Source organism: Dermacentor andersoni, chromosome 4, assembly GCF_023375885.2.
Source record: "Dermacentor andersoni chromosome 4, qqDerAnde1_hic_scaffold, whole genome shotgun sequence".
In the NCBI taxonomy this organism is placed as follows: Eukaryota; Metazoa; Arthropoda; class Arachnida; order Ixodida; family Ixodidae; genus Dermacentor; species Dermacentor andersoni.
The window spans coordinates 36,482,020-36,502,794 of record NC_092817.1 but is presented as its reverse complement, the minus strand read 5'-3'; the positions used below and the strand labels follow the sequence as shown (position 1 = coordinate 36,502,794).

Genomic DNA, 20,775 nt, shown 5'->3' with positions numbered 1-20,775 from the left:
CGTTCGCTTTGTATTTTCCGTAACTACAGCCGTACTTGCAGTATAACTGCAATAAATGATTCCTAACAACTTACTACCATAGCCTGGCGTCATAAATTCGCTCGTCCTTGTTTATTTCACAAATATATTAAAATCCTGATTTGCACGACGTTAGTCTTCCTCCCTCTCGCATTTCTTCCCGCACTGATCATGCACGAAAAGTCGGAATATTGTTACGCAAGATGCATACATATTCACAATCTTATATTAATTAACCGGACCTCTCAAAACTGGAATTACCTTTCCAGACCAACCGCCTCCGGTGTGAACCACGCCCATTCTAGCGGCGCTTTAGTTAACATTGTATTTTCAGGAACCTAACAATGTCTGTATAGTATTCATTTTTCTATACTGTACGCACTCATCTTAATAATGTCGTTGACCCTGAGAGTAATCAAAATAAATAAATAAACTGTAAGCATATTCACCACACTTTTCGTTCGTAAGTGCTCTTTGCTATTGGGCGGCACTTTCGCTAATATTATGTCCAGCATTAGGATTCGCTCTTGCAAACAGTTCTAGCGTAATATATCTTTTTCTTTTTTGCGTGAATATGGTTTCCGTATTCATGCAGTGTCCACTGGAAATCTTCATTCCCTTGCTTAACTTTATTATCTCCCCTGCAAATTATATGCGATGTTCCTAGCCATTCCTGCAAAATACAATTTCTAGTTCTTTTGATATCAAAAACTCATCCTCTCATCCTCTCTCTGTGTTTAGCGCGCACCAGGTTTCTTTTTTTTTTTTTAATGCGCGGAACATATTTCTAGTAACATTGAACAAGTCCATCGTAAAAAAAAAAAAAAAAGAAGAGAAACACTCACATGAAGTCGCCAACTTTCCTCCTCAGGGCAAGGTCGGCACCATCTGTATCGGTGGTGCCAAAGACACTCAGCTGCTGCCATCAGGAGACAAAGGCTTCGTGGATTCCGATGGCTACATTTATCTTACCGAGCGGTCTGCGCCCAGGATCGAAGGTCGCAAGGTACGTGCACTAGGGTTTGGTCCCAAGGGTATGCCATCGAAACGACGGCAGCTGCAAAGAAGCGAGCAATTGACCCGTGGATTCTTCTGGCAATGCTCATCGCCCCTTCGGCCATATGCCAAACTTCACCGTAAAGCACCGGCGTAACTCAGTGAGCAGCATTTTCAAAAAATGGTGTTTCACAACATCGGCAGAATTCTTTCAATTGGCAACGTCGAGAGGCTACCCCCTTCTAATAACATAGGCATTTGCGGCGCTTAGTCGTAACTTCCCTGCTACGCGTTATGAAATAGCAGTGTTTTGGAGTTATGACAAAGAGCCGTAAATGCGTATGTTGTTAGAAACAACGTTACGTTAGAAGGGCGTTCCTTCACGACGTTTCCAACTGAAAGTTGCTGAAATTCGGCCGAACTTTCGAAATATAGTTTTGAATATGTTGGTCCATTGTGGAGATATTTGACATGGCCCAAGAGGCAGTGTCCAGAATTCCTGGACATGATAAAAAAATAAGAAAGAAAAACTGTGATCTAAACGATTTACAATATGTGAGGCACGCGCACGCGCACATATGAGCTCACTTTCACATGACGTGTACATGACGTGTACATGACGTGTACTGGCAAGGAGGGTATAGTGCGACCGGAACCTCATACCAGGAAATGGCGCGAAGCGGCAGACATTACTGCCTTCGAAACCCGTATCGTTTTCCCTTTTAGCTTGCTGCCACTTTTTGGCTGATGCCAACGTTACCTTTCATGAAACTTGTTTCATTTTGAGCGTTTCATTTGAAGCAGCGAAATAATTGAATGCTGGGGTTCTCGCTTCCGAAACTAATAGGCGTGAGCTTATAGATCAGTGCACCTTTTGTGGGCATAGCTCCATACAACTTGAGAACACCCAGGCACATTGAACGCGTTCTGAAACCCCAGCATTCCCGAGCGTTTTCGCATCCTCAAAAATCTGGAATGCATCGGGCGGAATCGAAGCCGCGAAGTTGATAGTTTTCGACTGTCGGTATAAAACGCCGCAGCTAATGCGCCGTACGCTGCAGGTCAGCCTCAGATTACGTAGCAAGCGTTGTTGTGATCGGCCATCCACCCCGCGACAACCTCCGGTCACGGCTAGCGCGATTATGGGTAACGGGCCGACGGCCTCGTCAAGATGGTCCTCAAAATGGATGATTTATGGTCAACGCGGAATTACCTCGGTCAGGAGATGTTTGGGCAAATAGTGCAAGGATACGGTCCATCACCTGTCAGTCGCCCAAATTGGCACGTCCACGCCGGGGACGGACTCAGTGTACGATCGGAGTCAGTGTGCGATGCCCATTCTCTTGTTTGTGCCCAGTGATGTGCGGGCGTTTCCGACAAAGCCCCCTTCGGAGGGAAAGGGCAACAGACCTCCGGTTTGGTGGGGCCTGATGGCATCGGTCTCCTGACGCCGGATTGTGGGAAGTGACTGATCGATGACCACGCAGGGCATAAAAGGAGCGACGGTTGGCGGGAGTGATCGGCTGCTACAATTTCTTCATGAACATTTTCTGTACTACTTTGAATTTTCTTGTAATTGTGTAAGTATAAACGTGTTTGTAAAACGTCCTGGATATCGGGCCCAGCCCCACGTTCCCTTACTTCTCCACGAGCAAAGTACATTCCACACCTTCGGCCCCCCAGTCGCAACAGCGTGTTCACCTGCGACGCGGCGCTTGCTCGTATACCGCAGGTTGACATTGCCCTGAGCACCAAGTGCCTTACCGACATACCGGTGGTGAGCGACGGCGAGGTGAGCTGGGAGCGGCTCAGCTGGCCCAAGGTCTCGCTGGTCGCCTTCTATTGGAGCAACACGCCGGGCGACACGTCGGGCGAACTCTTCCGGCCGCTCAGCTCTAAGCTGCCGAGCTGGAAGTGGATGCCGCTGCTCTGCCCGCTCGGTCCGCCGCCCCGCGAGCGGCCGGACAAGCGGCAGTTGCTCAAGGACTACGCCGACGCCATCGTCAAGCTACAGCGCTGCGGCGAGGTGAACGTGACGCGCGCCGCGCCCGTCCTCATGGCTCTGGCCCGATCGCTCGGCGTGCCCGTTGGCCAGCTGAAGCTGGACGCGAGCTACGTCAGCCACGAGGCCGGACAGGACGCCAGCTCTGCCTCTGAAGCTGCCGCCCTCCTGGAACACATCGGATACGAGGTAAAGGCGGTGCGGAGACGTGGTTTATTTGGCCATTTCTGCGCTTAGTCCGCCGTGACATCTACAACGGTGTCTTGAACAACGGCCCAAGAAAATGTTTCAAATCTAACCAAGAGAGTTTCGTATGGCTTCTTCAAAAGCGTCTCGAGCGAAGGCAAAACGACGGCATGTTGCGTTTTTTATAGGCCTATATATGATTCTAAAGATATACATGATCTTACGCAGGTCGCGACGGGAATTTTAGGTTATGCACTGAAAGTTGTAAGCGCGGTGCAGGAGGCGTTCTGCCACAAGCACTTTTTAAAGAAGCGTCTATTATTACCGGATATAAAAGGAAATGAAATTTTGTGAGGCGATTATGAGAGAGGGCCGGTTACACTCCGCGACATCCAGGCGAGCATGACCAAACTAACGTCCATCCGTGCACGCCTGCAACACTTGGGGAGTGACTGGCGGGCTCCTGACCCGACGACGCGAAATTTGAGCTGATGACATCCTTCGGCTTGGCAGGCGACAACTAAAACAAAGTGGGCAAACCTCGACCTGGGTGGGTTTTTGAAATCTAGTTTACTCTCTCCCCTTAGCAGAGGCTCGCTGCCGTTGCTTCGACCGGCGCTCGCGATATTTGTACTGCGCGTTCTCCCATATCGGTACCGTGGGCCCACGTGCGTTTACGTAACGACCTGCTCCACTTTTGTTGCGAGAGCAATTATATGGACATTCCGGGCACATTTCCGCCGTCGCCGTGATGTTCCGTACAAAGCCCAAGTGCGATAAAGGAGGTTCTAAAGGAGCGAGGCGATATTGTCGCGGCCGCGCGCCGTATATATGCTGTGGGTGCGAGAGAAAGCGTGCGAGCGTGAGCCGAGTGGCTCGACCTCGCACGCTCAAGGGAGGAAGGGGGGGTAGGAAGCGCGCTGTCTTCCATCGCGCGCAAGGCAGAGGTGGAGGAGGGGGGTACTCCGACTGCGGCTGCATATGACGCGGCTAGATGTAGGGTAGATGTCGGACCTCAGACCTCAGTGCGCATATATAGATTCGATACCCACCGCAGAGCGCTTTCAAAACAAGGCCCGCGCGGCCGCGCTTAGCCGTACCTTATAAAGGTAGTAGGTGCCTCGGTGTTCTCCTCCCCCGCAGCGGGGAAGGATGAGAACACCGAGGCACCTACTACCTATATAAGGTGCGGCTTAAAGCTGTTAAAGCGTACCAGTTTCACGATGGTGATCTCTCGCATCTTGCAGCATCTGCGGAGGCGGTTTCCTTATTACGCGCGCGCGCGCTTGGTTTTCTCAGGTTGTTTGCGTTGCTGCTATTTGTGCGACGGAGCTTGTGACATGAAGGCGACAATTGTGACGTCATCTCTGCTAGCGGGGCGAGTGGTGACTCTAGAAGCGCGCGCGGGCTTCTGTTTGAATGTTGAACTGTTCTGGCGGCGTACGTAGGTGCAACATACAGGGTGTTTTAGCGACACTTTCAAAAAATTTGGTGGTTGCCTGTGGCAGGTAGCACAATTCTAATTCATGAGGTGGTCTACTTGAAAAGGCGGACATTACTTGCACAAATAATTGAAAAACATAATTGACTAATTAGCAAAAACTCACTAATTAAGTTTATAGCTAATTACCTTATGGCCCACACTGCAATTTACAAATTCTAGCCGTAGAGTTCGCAAGGCGGGTACACTTGGAACGAGTTTTCTGGATGACACCAGTTTCGGGATATTAATTGCCGAACTTTGCAGAGAAATGCATTGGCGTTCCATTTACCTTTGTGCTTGAGTGCATAAAACGACGCCTTGTTAAAGGAACACTAAAGGCAAATATTAAGTCAAGCTAAAGTGATAGATTGGAACTCGAGAATCTCTAAGGCGTCAGTGTTATCCCGAGCAGAGCCTTAATAATTGAGAAATCGAGGGAGGTAAATGCAGGACATGATTAGAGACTCCCCCGGGACATTCAAGCACTTGCCCGATGACGAAAGCACTCCTCAGTTAAATTCTGTCACTAGTACTCAACTACTCATTGCAAAAAAACATTCTCGTATTGTAAGATGAAACAGAATACTACTTGTCTAGTTCCATTTCATGTTTAGAAAAAAGAACCCATCGAAATTACCGTTGACAACGACGCGGGCGGTCGAAAGTTTCGTTTTCACTCGACTCTGCACTGCCCGCGCTTTCGCGTTACAGTAATTTCCTGATCACGTAGTGCTGCGCTGATTTTACTGGCTCGCGAAACTCGCACAAACTGCAAGCAGAAGAGAATTCAACTTCTGTGTGATGTCGCGAGATGCCCGAACGGTCTACGCCACTTGACCAAAAAGCAGCTGCAGCGGCGAATCCGCCGCCCTGTCTTGGCTCGGTGCCGCCGTCTGTCGGGCGCCGTTTTATTACTCACCGATGACAGCGAAGGGCGCTGATCGCGTATGTAACGTCACCACTCCCCCGGTTGGGTGGAGGGAGATTTGAATTTGGAAAAGATATTCGGACCCTTCAGATACAATTTTCTCGTAAACCAAGTCTTTCCTTGGCACGAAACTAGCGTTGCGAGGTTTCTGAAAAGGTAAACAGTCCACGTCGACTAATACCTTTAGTGTCCATTTAAGAAAGCAACTGGCGCGCGTTTTCCCGCTATAGTGTGTATGCGCCTTTACCTACGGGTCTCGCTGTGTTAATCCCTTCGCATTCCATAATAGACGTGCTGAGTGGTCTCCAGATTTTTGCTGCAGCATACACATGCCTCACCTTGTGGCGAATATTTGCTTCCGTATGTTCGAGAGGGCGCCTGCCTCATGGATGGATGCTATGAGTGTCCCCTTTGGAAAGGGGCTGTGGGTTGCCCCACCAAGCTCTTGTTATTATATTGCCTAATTTCCTACCGATGTTAAAAAGAGAAAAAGGGGGAGGGGGGAAGAACCCATGAGGGATTCCCATCACCAAACTTTCTCAACCACTATTGGGAACTTTGTTTTTAACGCCTCCGTTGTTTGTCGTCTGCCTACTTTTCTTCCACCAACCTTCCGAACGCCTCTTGCCAATCTCTATCATATGCTTGCTTTCCTCCTGCTCTCGCTGAACCCAAGGGCTTCAAGGAGGCCAGAGGTGCCTAAATCGACCGCTGGGCAGATATCTTCACATTCTAACTAAACATGCTCCATCGTTTTCCTAGCTTTATCGCAGCAAGCACATGCTTCGTTTTCCTTCTTATATCTCCCTTTATGGGTGCGTCCTTATCTCTCTTCCAAAAGTAATGAGCTTCCCTTTGAGTTATCGTAAATTGTTTCCTTCCTGATTTCGTTTTTTCCTCTTAAGTAGTTACTCATGGCAGGTTTATTTTCATTGCCGCCACCAATGAGATCAGCTTAGCCTCTCTGACTCTCCGTTTGACGATCTTTGTTGTTGCTCACCATACAGGCCGCATACTCGCTGGTAAGCTTCCTAGTTCTTTTCCTCCACAATGAATTAATGTTATTCCTGTACAAATACCTGAACTTTCCTAGCCCATTTACTTTCTTCTATATTCCTGTCGTTCTTCATAATTAATTTTACCGTGAGCTTCCATCACTTCAAAACTTGTCCAGCCCATATCACCCTGCACAGCTTCATCTGTAGTCTTCCCGTGAGCATCCAGTGCGAGGCGTCCCACTGACCTTTGGTTGCCATCGAGTCCTTATTCTACCCGTGACTTTAAGCAAAAAAAACTCATTGCCCAATATAAGTCTTGGAACCATTACACCTTTCCACACACCTCGAAGCACCTCGTCCCTATTGTATCCCCACAGTGCTGTGTTTCCTTATGGCCGCATTTCTCTTCCCCTTTGCTGTTATTGTTTTTCCTGTCTCCATATATTTATTGCCTTCATTTATCCATATGCCACTGTATTTATATTCTTTTACCCGAGGTATTTGCTGGCCCTGTATAGACAGTTATGTTCACTGTTCTCATTGAATACCATAACACCTGATTGTTTAACGCTAAATTTCATACCTAAATTCTCGCCCTCCTGTCCACAGATATTAGCCAGACGTTGCAGGTCGAGCTAGCAACACAATGTCGCCCGCATAAAACAAACCTGGAACCTGCTGCTCTACTACTGTACCCGCCTGTTTGTATGAGAAATTAAACCCGATATTAATTTCCTCAAGCGCCCTTTCCATCCTTACTATGTACATCATAAACAGCAGCGGGGATAAAGGGCACCCCTCCCTCAGTCACTTGTTGATATCAACATTCTCCTCGCTCCTCATCCCTTCCCATTCATTCTCATTTTCGCTGGTACAGCACCAATCAGCGGCGATTGAAATGGACAGTCCACTAAGTGGACACTCACAGAATACTCTCCCTCGTGTGCATCGCCCAAACGTGCCCCTTAATAAATCTGTTAAAGTTCCTTTTATCTGAGATGTGATCCATAATCCCCCACGCATGTATGGTCCGTTTACAAAAAGTTTATAGACATTAGTCGGCAAGAAGCACATATATATTAGGCCGTCCCATACGGAAAAGTCCCATATACCATATTCCTGTGTATGGTCACATGGATTTACATGGGAACACGCACGTTTTCCTGCAGGTCCTATTGGATCATGTAGGATTACGGGTGCTGGGCATATGGGGCATACATAATTTTTCAATAGAGGTATAAGTCCACATGACTCTCTGTCGCTCTGTGATCTCTAGGGCACAACCTTTGCGTAAATTGTCACAATAAATCCTTGAGCGCGGGAAGCCCGCGGATTCTTCGCTGTACTTACACAGCTAGCGTCTCGACGGAACCCGCAGGTGAGCGCGGCCGAGCTGGGCGAAGAGGTGCCCCTGCGCCATCTGGTGGAGCGCGCGGCTTGCACGATGGTGCTGCCCGGAGCGCGCCGACTGCGAGTCTCGCTCCTGGACGCGAACACGGCGTTCGACGAGGTGGCCGACCTGCTGGCGCGCAGCTTCACGTCCAAGAACCGGCTCGACCTGACGGTGCACAACACCGAGGAGCAGCACCGGCGAAGCCTGAGACACCTGTGGCCGCAGCTGATCGCCGACGCGGCCACGAGGCTCGTGCGCGAAGCTGATACGGGAAAACTACTCGCCGTGGCCGTCTGCTGCGACTTCAGCACCCCGCAAACGGTCGGTGGTAAAAAACACTTGAACGACACAGCTAGCCTTTCTTTAACAGCCATACGCCGCCGTTATATACGCCGCCGTTGGCAGCTACGAGGATAATGTATGATGGATAAGACACGGACGAAAACAGCCGTGCTGGTGGCGACGTCTTGTGGCGCTGTAGTGTTGAACCTGAGTGCATTAGAAACATTTCTGTGTTGCACGAGTGCTATAAGAGAGAGAGAGACTGGCGCCCAAGAAGACAAAGATGTACCTTTGATTATGACGATTATGTCACTTCGCTCACGCATTTGCGCTGGCAGATAAGTGGAGTATATCCCCCAGGTGAAAATATTGCTACTGGTTTTCAATTGGTACTACTGGTTTTCAGTTGGTACTACTGGTTTTCAATTGGTACTACTGGTTTTCAATTGGTACTACTGGTTTTCAATTGGTACTAATGGTTTTCAAGTGGTGCGAACTGGTCTGATGTGGTCCCAGTTGAAAAGCTATAGTGGTCTGTTGCTGGTTTCAACTGGTCCCAGTAGAAGGCTATTGGTCTTCAACTGGAACTGTGCTGGTTTTCAAGTGGTACTACTGGTTTTCAAGTGGGGTGAACTGCTCTGACGTGACCCTAACTGCAATAAGAATTTTGCGCTCCTTGGTACTAGACAGATTCAGAAAACACTATGCTTTAGCATAGCATAGACGTACTAGTGTAAATGGATACCTAAATACATAAAGAGCTGTAGGCATGCGAAGTTGCCTATATCATGTGGCACTGTGTTCAGCCAAAGCGTGCACCTTCATTGCAAAGGATGGCCATTTCTTACTTATCTGTTGGCGTGAGCGTGTCGAAAACGGCATGACTATCATGCGGCGGTATTTCTGCAATTCTTCAATGGTGCCCTTTTTTTCCTTGCATGGGGAGGCGTTGGGTGGGGTAATTGTGCGAGACAACAATGTTACGCATTCTGGTTCAACGACGAGTCACAAGATGTATATAGCACGTACGATAACGTGGCTGCTGCCGTTCTGCAGCATCATTACCTTGAGCTATCACATAAATGCTCCGAGCTGGTTTATATATATTTTTACTGTCGGGAATATTCATAGCGCTAAGGCGCAATCTGAAAGAGACGGACAGTATGCTTGCACTGGAACAGATGTCCTGCCATAAGCGAGCCCTTTTAGCTGCTGAAGCAGTATCAGTCTGTGACCCGAGATCCAAGGTAGACATCCCGTAGGCGCTGTATGCCGAGGATCGGTGATTGTTCGCATGTCAACCGCTGTAGGTAGATGCATAACTAAAATTATATAACGTTGTACAAAAAGCGTGGAAAGATGCAACACGTACGAAGGACAAGGCCTTCCTTTGTTTTTGACGTGTCTAAAAGAGGAAAAGGGATGTGTAGCTACTGCCCCGCCGCAGATACCGCATCTGCTGTGTGACTTTACGTTCTGGAGCTTGTCCTTGCCCATGCAGCCCTTGTTCGGTGCTCACATTGTGCTTATTTTACACCGTCGCCAACAGGCGCCCGCCAACATGGCGGAATCGTTCCTGGCCATCGCCGAGTTAAACGAGTCGATGGAGCAACCCTTGCGCGCGGCTGTCAACGCGCTGGACCGACGCTTGCTACTGTGGTTCATGGTGGGCACCGGCACCGACCACCACGCTGACAACGTCGCGCTCGTCCTGCTGCTAATGGCGAACACACTGCGCGACGCTAAAGCGCTGCGCTACCACGGCGTCTGCAGCATCAACTCCCACCTGGTCACCAACGTGAGTACAATACAGGACTGTGCATGTACCGAGACACGAACCGGCAAAATCAGACGAGGAGGATGATGAGACACTGCAGCGCAAGTCTAGATTCGATTTTTGCAAATATGCATTAGGGCTTTTTTTTTTTTTTTTTTTTTTTACAGCGCTGCTGTATACCTCTACCGCCCAAGGAAGTTTTCGTGTCGTAAGCAAAAAACTCACCATACGTGGGTCGATATCCCGGAGATAGTGCAATGCCGGACCGACCCGCGGCGGAGGTGAAGCAGGCGTTAAGCACTCCCCATACGAGAGCCGATCCCGAAGATAGTGCAATGACAGCCTGGCACACGGCGTAGGTGAAGCAGGCGTTAAGCACTCCCACGGCCGCTAGATAAAAAGAGAAAGTGGCCGTGGCACTCCCCATACGTGCGCCGATCCCGAAAATGGTACAATACCGGCCCGACGCGCGGCGGAGGTGAAGCAGGCGTTAAGCACTCCTCATACGAGGGCCGATCCCGAAGATAGTGCAATGCCGGGCCGACCCGCGGCGGAGGTAAAGCAGGCGTTAAGCACTCCCCATACGAGAGCCGATCCCGAAGATAGTGCAATGCCGGGCCGACCCGCGGCGGAGGTAAAGCAGGCGTTAAGCACTCCCCATACGAGAGCCGATCCCGAAGATAGTGCAATGCCGGGCCGACCCGCGGCGGAGGTAAAGCAGGCGTTAAGCACTCCCCATACGAGAGCCGATCCCGAAGATAGTGCAATGACAGCCAAGCAGGCGTTAAGCACTCCCACGGCCGCTGGATAAAAAGAGAAAGTGGCCGTGGCACTCCCCATACGTGCGCCGATCCCGAAAATGGTACAATACCGGCCCGACGCGCGGCGGAGGTGAAGCAGGCGTTAAGCACTCCCCATACAAGGGCCGATCCCGAAGAGAGTGAAATGCCGGCCTGACGCGTAGCGGAGGTGAAGCAGGCGTTAAGCACTCCTCATACGTGGGCCAATCCCGAAGATAGTGCAATACTGGCCCGACTCGCGGCGGAGGTGAAGCAGATGTTAAGCACTAAAACCCGTGAGGAGCACGGCGAAGCGTCGTCAGGAGAGAGGGAGTCCGGGCCGCGACGCGCCTCGCACCGGTCCCCGGCCGCACAGCCCCAATGCGCGCGTGGCACGTCACCTGTCGGGGCAGCGCCGTACATTGAGAGGAGAGGGTCTTCTGTGTTTGCCGCAAGATGGCTCTGCGTGTGCGGAAAGAGCAGAAGAAATGTAGCGGAAACGCACTTCGCTACTCGTGTAACTGCGACTTCTGTAAGTTACATGTTCATAATTACCGATATAAACCGCAGTATAACTTTCTACGGCTCGTTTCTAAGGCAACACCGCATTCACTAGAGGCGCTTTTGTACCACTTTGAAGCATCGAACTCGTGGCTGAGTGGTAGCGTCTCCGTCTCACACTCCGGATACCCTGGTTCGATTCCCACCCAGCCCATCTTGCAAGTTGTTTTTTATTCATGAAGTGCCTCCCGGGATTTATCGCTCACGGCCGACGACACTGGCTTTTCTGCGACACGAGCTCCTTAATGCTATCGCGTTAATACGTGCGCCGATCCCGAAAATAGTGCAATACCGGCCCGACGCGCGGTGGAGGTGAAGCAGGCGTTAAGCACTCATACGTGGGCGAATCCCGACGATAGTGCAATGCCGGCCTGACTCGCGGCGGAGGTGAAGCAGATGTTAAGCACTAATACGTGCGCCGATCCCGAAAATAGTGCAATACCGTATATGATTAAAAAAAAATGGAAGAAAACCCTGCACTGTAAAACGCAGAGTGAGAGCAGTTGGCATGACGGCCATAGTTGTTTAACACGAGAGAAAATGCTCAACTCGTGGTATACCACTGCTCTTGAGAAACACCACCTCATGTGCTTTGATACTCTGATATGCTAATACTATTACTATTCATTTCGCAATCTACCAACTGATCGCCTTACATACGAACGCAGCGTTTGCTAATTCAGTAGTGTTTTTAAATATATTCTCACTCGTGTTACAGTTTACACTGTGTTCTCAATTGCAAGCACAGGCCATAATTTGAATCTGCCGTGGCAGGAAAGTTATGTGCTTGTGTCTATGACATGCTTTTGATTACTGTGCCATTGCAGCTGCATGCTGCTGATAACAAGTTGTGTATAGGGAAACTAAAGCTCGCATGCCTAAACGTCCTTGAATGAAAAAAATAATAAATCCCGAAAATAGAAGCCAGGCTGCTACCATAATCATAGGTCTCTGTGCAGGTAATCACGCAGTGCTGGTTCCAGTTTGACGTGTTCGACGAAGCCCCAGTCGCTGGTTTTGAGTACTGCGGCCGTCAACCGTTTGCCAACATCCGTACGGGCACGCTGATTACATCGGTGTGCAAGTTCCTGGATCCCAGCTAGCCCCATCATGCACACATCCTTTAAGAGAAACTTGAGAATATCGCAACATCCCGGTGCAACAGCGTGGGCAGATTGCCAATGAGGGACACACTGGTGTGAATGTTATAGAGGTTTTAACATAGTCAAATTATTGCCTAATTGCTGCCATGAAAATTGGAACTCCCGGCTGGACAGCCAGAGTCTTGTGCAATAAAAGCAACAAGATCATTTATTGTTTGATGCTTTGTCGCAGATTGTGTATTCATTGTCAGAAAGCGTATATATATCATGACCAGTTCAGGTTGGCACTTGTAAATATGCAACCTTAGAACAGAAAGATGACATAGAGGCAATGAATGAAACCATAACTAGGCTGGCTACAGAAGCAGCAATTGAAGTGGGAGGTAAGGTACGAAGGCAACCAGTAGGTAAGCTATCCCAAGTAACAAAGGACCGAATAAAGAAACGACAAAGAATGAAAGTGTCCAACTCAAGAGATCAGATAGAATTTGCGGAACTGTCAAAACTAATCAACAAGGAGAAAATAAGGGATATCCGAAATTATAATGCGAGAAAGATTGAGGAAGCAGTACACTATGGATGCAGCATGAAAACAGTGAGAAGGAAACTAGGCATCGGACAAACCAAGATGTATGCACCAAAAGATAGGCAGGGTATCATCATAAGCAATGTCGCAGATATAGTAAAAGCAGCGAAAGAATTCTATACTCGCTTGTACAGCACCCAAAGCAGCCACGATACCTCCATTCAAAGTAGTAATGAAAAGGTTACAACTAGCGATGAAGTTAGAAGGGCCTTGCAAGACATGAAACGGGGAAAAGCGGCAGGAGAAGATGGACTACCAGTCGATTTAATCAAAGATAGTGGAGATATAATGCTTGAAAAACTAGCGGCCCAAAAGAACTGCCTATCAACTTCAAGGTTCCCAGAGGACTTGAAGAATGCCAACATTATACTAATCCACAAACGGGGAGATGTTAAAGATTTGAAAAATTATAGGCCCATTAGCTTACTCCCAGTCTTATATAAAATATTCACCAAGATAATTGCCAATAGAATAAGCGCAACACTGGACTTTAGTCAACCAAGGGAACAGGCAGGTTTCAGGAAGGGATACTCTACAATGGATCACATCCATGTCATCAATCAGGTAATTGAGAAATCCACAAAGTATAATAAGCTTCTCTATATGGCTTTCATAGATTACAAAAAGGCATTTGATTCAGTAGAGATACCAACAGTCATAGCGGCATTACGTAATCAAGGAGTACAGAACGCCTACGTAAATACCTTGGAAAATATCTACAGAGGTTCTACAGCTACTTTAGTTCTACACAAGAAAACCAGGAAGATACCTATAAAGGGGTCAGAAAGGGGTCAGACAGGGAGACACAATCTCTTCAATGCTATTCACTGTGTGCTGGGAAGAAGTATTCAATCTATTAAACTGGGAAGGCTTAGGAGTACGGATCAACGGTGAGTATCTCGGCAACCTTCGATTTGCAGATGACATTGTTCTATTCAGCAACACTGAGGACTAGTTACAACAAATGATTGAGGACCTTAACAGAGAGAGTATAAGAGTGGGGTTGAAGATTATTGTGCAGAAGAAAAGGATAATGATCAATAGCCGGGCAAGGGAACAAGAGTTCAGGATCGCCAGTCAGCCTGTAGAGTCTGTGAAGGAGTACGTTTACTTAGGTCAATTACTCAAAGGGGACCCTGATCATGAGAAGGAAATTTACAGAATAAAAATGGGTTGGAGTGCATACGGCAGACATTGTCAGATCCTGACTGGAAGCGTACCAGCATCATTAAAAAGAAAGGTGTACAATGAATGCATTCCACCGGTGCTGACATATGGGGCAGAAACTTGGAGCCTGACAAAGAAGCTTGAGAACAAGTTTAGGACCGGGAAAAGAGCAATGGAATTAAGAACGTCGTGTCAAGAGACAGAAAGAGAGCGGTTTGGATCAGAGAGCAGATGTGTATAGCCAATATTCTAATTGACATTAAGAGAAAAAAATGGGGAGCTGGACAGGTCACGTAATGCATAGGTTATATAACCGGTGGATCATTAGGGTTACAGAATCGGTGACAAGGGAAGCGCAGTCAAGAACGGCAGAAGACGAGGTGGGGCAATGAAATTAAGAATTCACAGGCGCTAGCTGGAATCGGTTGGTGCAGGACAGGGGTAATTGCAGATAGCAGGGAAAGGCCTTCATCCTGCAGTGGACATAAAATAGGCTGGTCATGATGATATATATCATGACCATATAAAGCCAACAGACATTGAAGCGAAGTAAAGCATCAGGGTAATTTACTGCGGTTGAAATTGAAATGTAACAATCTAATAAAAGAAAATGAAAGTAGACGAAAAAGATAACATGTTGCCAATGCGAGCCAAAACCACAAGCTCCGCAATACGCGTGCGTTGCTCTACCGTTTGTGCTATGGCGACGACCATCAAGAGAGAGAAAACTTAATTTACAGAAAGGCAGAAATGTTGGCCTCTCTGGCTACTGTGGCCTGATACTGCACAATGTGGGCGGGAGGAGGCTGTTGAATGATGATGATGATATGAAGAGAACGTGCGTATATACAAGTTCACAATGTTGTGGCATCTCTAAAGCAGTGTGTCTAGCCCAGTGGCTTGTAGAAAGGCTATGGCGGCACTTGTAATCAAGGCTGCACTGTTTGCATTAGGCCAAGGACCCTAAAGAAACTGATCTGATAGCAGCCTCTTATCGACGTTTGCAATGGAAAAGACCAGTTGCTGTTGTTATTGCGCATATGCAGGACAAACAAAAAATATGGGATCAAGTGTTTCTAGCACCTGGCACTATACTCGTAATTTGGGCTAGTAACAGTCACCAGGGTCTTCAAGAAACCCAAAGGCCCTAAACCTGGCTGGCTTCCGGGACGTATGCTTCGCAAAGATGCGGCAGACCAGGTGGTGGAGCCTGCGAGTTGTCAAGGTGTTGCAGGAACCAGAAGTCCCTAAACCGTTCCCGGAGGCACACCTGATCCGGTCTTCTTTCTCGACCTCATTCTGACGAGTGCACGCAGCAGGTCGCTGGAAGAAGCAGCTGCCCACTTGCAGCCATTCCACCGCACAGAGACCACACAGCACCGCACCATGCAATTAACAGGAGGAGAAGATTGCAGATAATAATGGTCGTCACTCAATGGTGCCACTTCCACTACTGTTGGCAACTGACCTCAAGCGCCCATGAGGTTCTCGTCGTAGCCGTTGTTGAACTCTTCTTCGGAATCGTCATCTTTGTTGCCGCTGCCACCGGTTGACGCCGAGGAACCACCGCCAGAGTCCAAGACTTCGCCCTCCTTGGGCTCGGACAAGGACAACACGCTACTCTTGTTCTTGGCTTCGCTACCTGACGAGTGGTACTTCCAAGCCATTTTCTTCAACAGCTTGCCTTTGCGTGCCTTGGTGGCTCCCTTACCATCAAAGGTTCAGTCGTCTCGCTCTCTGACATATCCGAGTCGCTGGACGTGGCTGTACGCCGAGTTTGGAGCCACGCGTGGTCTCCGTGCCTCAACAACTTGTCCCGGTGATGCAGTACTACATAGCGTTGATGCAGTAACTGTGCCACCAGGTCTCTTCGCCAACGGTGGTGCTGGGAGCTTCAGCAACGTCCAAGAAACCGCTCCGCCCCCATGTCCTATGCCAGACCTGATGATAGTGACAGAGGAAGAGCCAGCGGAAACACTCCTCAGCAAACGCGAGAGCTGCAGCTCACACCCTGAAGATGGTCACACACCAGGCCAGGCAGGCGTCTCTACTGGCTGTGGAACGAGCGGCATCCGCCTTCCTCACAATCATAGTCTGTCCCGGAAGGCAGCCGGGGCCCCACATTACGGGCGTCACTGTGGGAGTGGCGCAGTCCCTCAGTCCATGCCAGCAGGCTCCGGTCCTGGCCGGCCGCACCCAAGAGTGCCCAGCCGAACCTTGAACTACCGCTCGCGCTCACTTTGTCCTCCACTTATTCCACTGCTGGCTCCGATGCCGGAGTTGCCAAGTGATTAGGACAAAAGACGCAGTGGGCAAAGTGTGACCATATTATACGTTTTTTTTCCTGCACCGAATTTTTAAAAAATTTCCTGTGGCACATGGCACAATTCTAAACTTTGATCTAGATTACTTGATGAGGCTGCCATTACTTAAAAAATCAAAATGCTTAATTGAATAATTAACATAAATACAGTGAATAACTGTTTAATTACACTGCGGCACCTATTTCCATCTATGAATTGTAGCTAGTGAGTTTGCAAGGCATACTGACTTGGAACGAATTCTGAGGATTGCACCGGTTTCGAGATATGCACCATCAAATTTACGGTAAAAATGCAATGTTCCACTTACTTCCTTAAGGAAACGCCGCTTCATATGTTGAAGGAAAATGTAACTGGAACTCTAATGCATTTGATTGGACCATTAAAAAATTAATATCTCGGGACTGGTGTAGTTCTGAGAATTCTTTCCAAGTGGACACGTCTTGCCAACTCATTGGCTAGAAGTTGTACATGAAGATATCTGCTGTAAAGTAATTCAGTAAAATTTAATTCGTGTAGTTATGCAATTAAGCATTTAGATATCTTGCACAAGTAATGGCCACTTCGAGTAATTTAGCTCTATGGCGTGCCATAGGGAATTTATAAAAAATTGGCACAGCTAAAGAAAAAAAAGATACACCTAGTATATTAGAGATGTGGGTATATCAAATTCGTCAAATATGAAGAGTACACGAATACTTGGCATTGAATATAAAATTGTGTATCGAATAATGATGCGCAACTGCATTTATCAGCAAGCTTGACGATTTTAATATGTTGGAACATCACAATCACATTGTCAACAATTTAAAAAAGAAAATGAGACTAGTAAGCTGTTATACTAAAAATGAAATGCTGCACATTTGACTCACGTTAACTTGAGAAACTGAGTAAGTGCCTCTATGCCTGTTCTTGCCAACCTGTGGCTTACTACATAGTATCCAATACTGGTAAACTCAGAGGTATTTGACCCCTGTGCCAGCCATCACTCACGTTTCCTGTCTAGGAATAAGATTAGGATAGGGGAATTGTTGCCAAGGATAGGTTCACTGGACCTGTACTCTCGTGAAGAGCATTCATATTGCAGTTGGATTATTGTCCGCAGTCACCATCATCCCCTTTCGTTGCCCTCACCAGTACCTTCTTGCTCAGAGGCTGGCTTTCCCGCACAGCTGAGCTGTCCAATAGCTCAGCACACTTTACATACAAAATTTCGCCAGCAGCACAAGATTATCACAAAATACTGCACTAAACCAGAGACATTCTTAGATGTAGACAAACGTTATGAACCGTCTTTGCTCCCGCACAGCCATCAATATTTTCAATTTGTTTAGAATATTAGCATCAAACTGAATATTCAAAAACTTCAGATCCCTATTTTTGAATTAAATACAAATATGTAATAATCGAAATTTTCGAATATATAATATATATAGTCTTTTTGGAAGGACTGAGGGGTCATTGTTAGGCATGTATAAAGTAGCAGATAACTGGAAATGTAAGAAAAAAACAAAATGTTTTGACAAAATTTGATCACCGAGAAACTACAGCGCTATGACGACAAAACAAAGAAAGGACACATACAAGCAGTAAGTCACAACTTAATTTTTACTGCACACAAGGAAAGAACATACTGCACATTGTGCATCACCTAACAACTGTATAGCAGTAGATATCAGAGCTATATCAGTGTTCCGGTACGCTGGCGGTTGCTTAATTTTTACGCACAGAACACATTTGCCACAGTGCAGTGAAGGCATTGTCGAGTGTTTTAAAAAAGGCATGGGCCTAAAATCCACTTCCAAACTGCCACAGTAACAGGAAGTTGCAGTTACCTCACATATGTTTGTACTTTCTTGTTGATCAAGTGTGCTGGCAGTACTATAACCTCTGCTTTGCAAGACCAGTTTTAATTTCGCTTTTGGGCACTCTAAACTTGAAACCACAATTGTCTTGTTATGCACAGCTTTGGAATAAAGTTGAACTCTGCCTATGGAAAATGAAAACTGACTTCAAGACCGACTGAACAGAAGCTTAAACTGCAATCTAATGCAAAGTTAATTCTATGTCCATGCCACGGGCAGACTGTATATAGGTCATCAGTCAGCCACCCCATTTCGAGACACCTTTAAGGGAAAAAGAAACTGTAAATTCAATGGGGCAATGTACAGTAATCACCAACCACTATTCATAGCATTCCCTGAAGTGAGTTGAGGATTAAAATTTTTCTACACATAGCAATCTGTTGAAGCACGGCCAGCCTCCTCCTTACAGCTTCCATCCAGTGTAGAGAGGCATCCCTGCCTAAATCTTCATGCTATCCAGGTGTGTTGAATTAACATGTTAAGCAGATAATGCTCTGCCATCTTGAGCACAGCAAGCTATTTGCTCTTACAAACAAGTGTACATAGTGATTACAGCAAGATGCAAGCACCACCAGTTTTACATTTGGCACTTAGCCAGACAGAATTATCAAGGTTACACAGAAGGCAAGTTGAAAAACAAGTTTACTCCATACTTTCTGAAAACTGCCTAAATAAATTAGAAGTCAGAACTAAAACTACTAAAAGTAAAGAAAAAACAAGGTCAGAAATACTAAAACTGTCCCCCACTCTTGAGGTGGTCAATAGTCTTGAGGCACCGTATTTCTCACCAGGTGTTCATGCACTACACAACACCCCAGAAGGCTGACTGTGGCACCGGCTTCACTTTGATAAAGGTTGGCACTGGTCTCTTCTAGTAAAAGCAGCAGCAGCAGCAGCAGCAGGTACGCAGTATGTCACAGGTGTCCCGGACTGGCACTCCAAAGGACTTTTGGGCGCAGTTGAGTGCTTATTGATTCCCTCTGGGGCGTGCGGCACCCGTCGGGCCTGCCGTCTCCATTCGAACGTGGAGAGTCAGGCGAGAATACTGTGCGTGAGGAGTGCCTCAGGTTTGTCACTGAAGGACTTGGCCATCTGCAACAAATTGACACAAGTTGCACAGCTGTTCAGTGAATGCATGCTACAGCAATTGTCCATTCAGTTAACATTCAGTTGGTGGAAAGATGCCGAATGCCTGCTCTCCGATTATAAATTGTAGCACGGACCCACACAGACAGACAGAACAAAACTAGACTGCCTATCACAATACTGCTCATCACAATACAGTGAAACCTTGTTAAACCGTAGTTGGCCGGAGCTCGGAAAAAGTATGTACTAAGCGGTAGTACTGTTTAACCGAAATAGCATGAGATCGGGCCGACTTACCTGTCAAAAACGGAACACGGAACTCGGAGAGAGTGCGATGAAAGGGGAAAAAACCATGCAATATTTATTCACTTCGCGCTACAAAAGTGTTATTTTCGTTTGATGCAGCAGCGGCCTATCAGCGACGGCAGCGGCCTCAAACTTCCTGAAACTGCATGCCAGCTTTTCAGCCAGCCCCCTCTTCTCGGCAAACGCTTGCATGGCAGATTCCTCATTGGCGTTACGTATTCTCTGTGCACGCGCGCGGTAGTGCTGCAGAAGTCGCAGGGCGCCTTTTTCATTGCAGGGTGCCGTTCTCGTCGCGACGATTGCATTCATGAGGCTGACGTAACGCCCAGCTTCTGCCACTGTCGGGCCTGAATCACCTGTGCTGTCGCTTTCCGTGTCGTCCTTATCACTATCGCTAGTCTACACTTCAGCAACGATGGCGAAAAGTCGAACCTTGTAGCCGACATCTCTTCGCAGTCACAGCAGTGCTGCCGAGCAACTTCTTCGTGTTCCAAGTGCCACACACCGTAGTCAACAGCAGATCCCTGTCGTGTGCCAGCGCCAACTTCTTTGTGTCACGTTTGATAGCATGAACGATGTCTAATTTTTATTCTATGCTGAGCACCCAGCGTTTTTTTTATCCGAGCTTGGGCATGACACGAGACCCCACTTGCACAATGCGACAATGCTCTTTGGCACGGCACCGAAATGATGTTGATGTTGATGTGGCTTCACACGAAAACGCACAGGGCACTTGGAGGCCGTTGTTCTCATCTCTGAGGCTTGTTGTTCTGCCGGGCCACCCGATGGAGACGACACACCGGCATGTTTGCGCGATGAAAAGTGGTAACATTACGTGTTAACTGACACGCATGCAAAAAGCTGGAACGGTTTATACGGATACAAAACACATTCTGTTTAATGGCCGCTGAGTCAGGGATTTGACTTTACTACTTTTA

At 47.7% G+C, this 20,775-nt stretch overlaps 2 protein-coding genes across 3 annotated transcripts in view; one reads left to right on the top strand and one right to left on the bottom strand.

Moving 5' to 3' along the window:
- Window positions 1-12,725, top strand: part of LOC126536927 (mycosubtilin synthase subunit C-like) — a 38,426-nt gene extending 25,701 nt beyond the window's left edge. For both annotated transcript variants that reach the window (XM_050183995.3, XM_055073606.2), the window contains exons 5-9: window positions 890-1,024; window positions 2,747-3,205; window positions 7,990-8,325; window positions 9,836-10,084; window positions 12,363-12,725. In XM_050183995.3, coding sequence (XP_050039952.2) covers window positions 890-1,024; window positions 2,747-3,205; window positions 7,990-8,325; window positions 9,836-10,084; window positions 12,363-12,506 — 1,323 coding nt within the window. In that variant the 3' untranslated portion in view covers window positions 12,507-12,725. The remainder of the gene's footprint in view (window positions 1-889; window positions 1,025-2,746; window positions 3,206-7,989; window positions 8,326-9,835; window positions 10,085-12,362) is intronic.
- A 5,445-nt stretch (window positions 12,726-18,170) lies between these two features.
- Window positions 18,171-20,775, bottom strand: part of Ankle2 (ankyrin repeat and LEM domain-containing protein 2) — a 39,013-nt gene continuing 36,408 nt past the window's right edge. Inside the window, exon 17 of the mRNA XM_050183994.3 lies at window positions 18,171-19,537. Coding sequence (XP_050039951.2) covers window positions 19,360-19,537 — 178 coding nt within the window. The 3' untranslated portion in view covers window positions 18,171-19,359. The remainder of the gene's footprint in view (window positions 19,538-20,775) is intronic.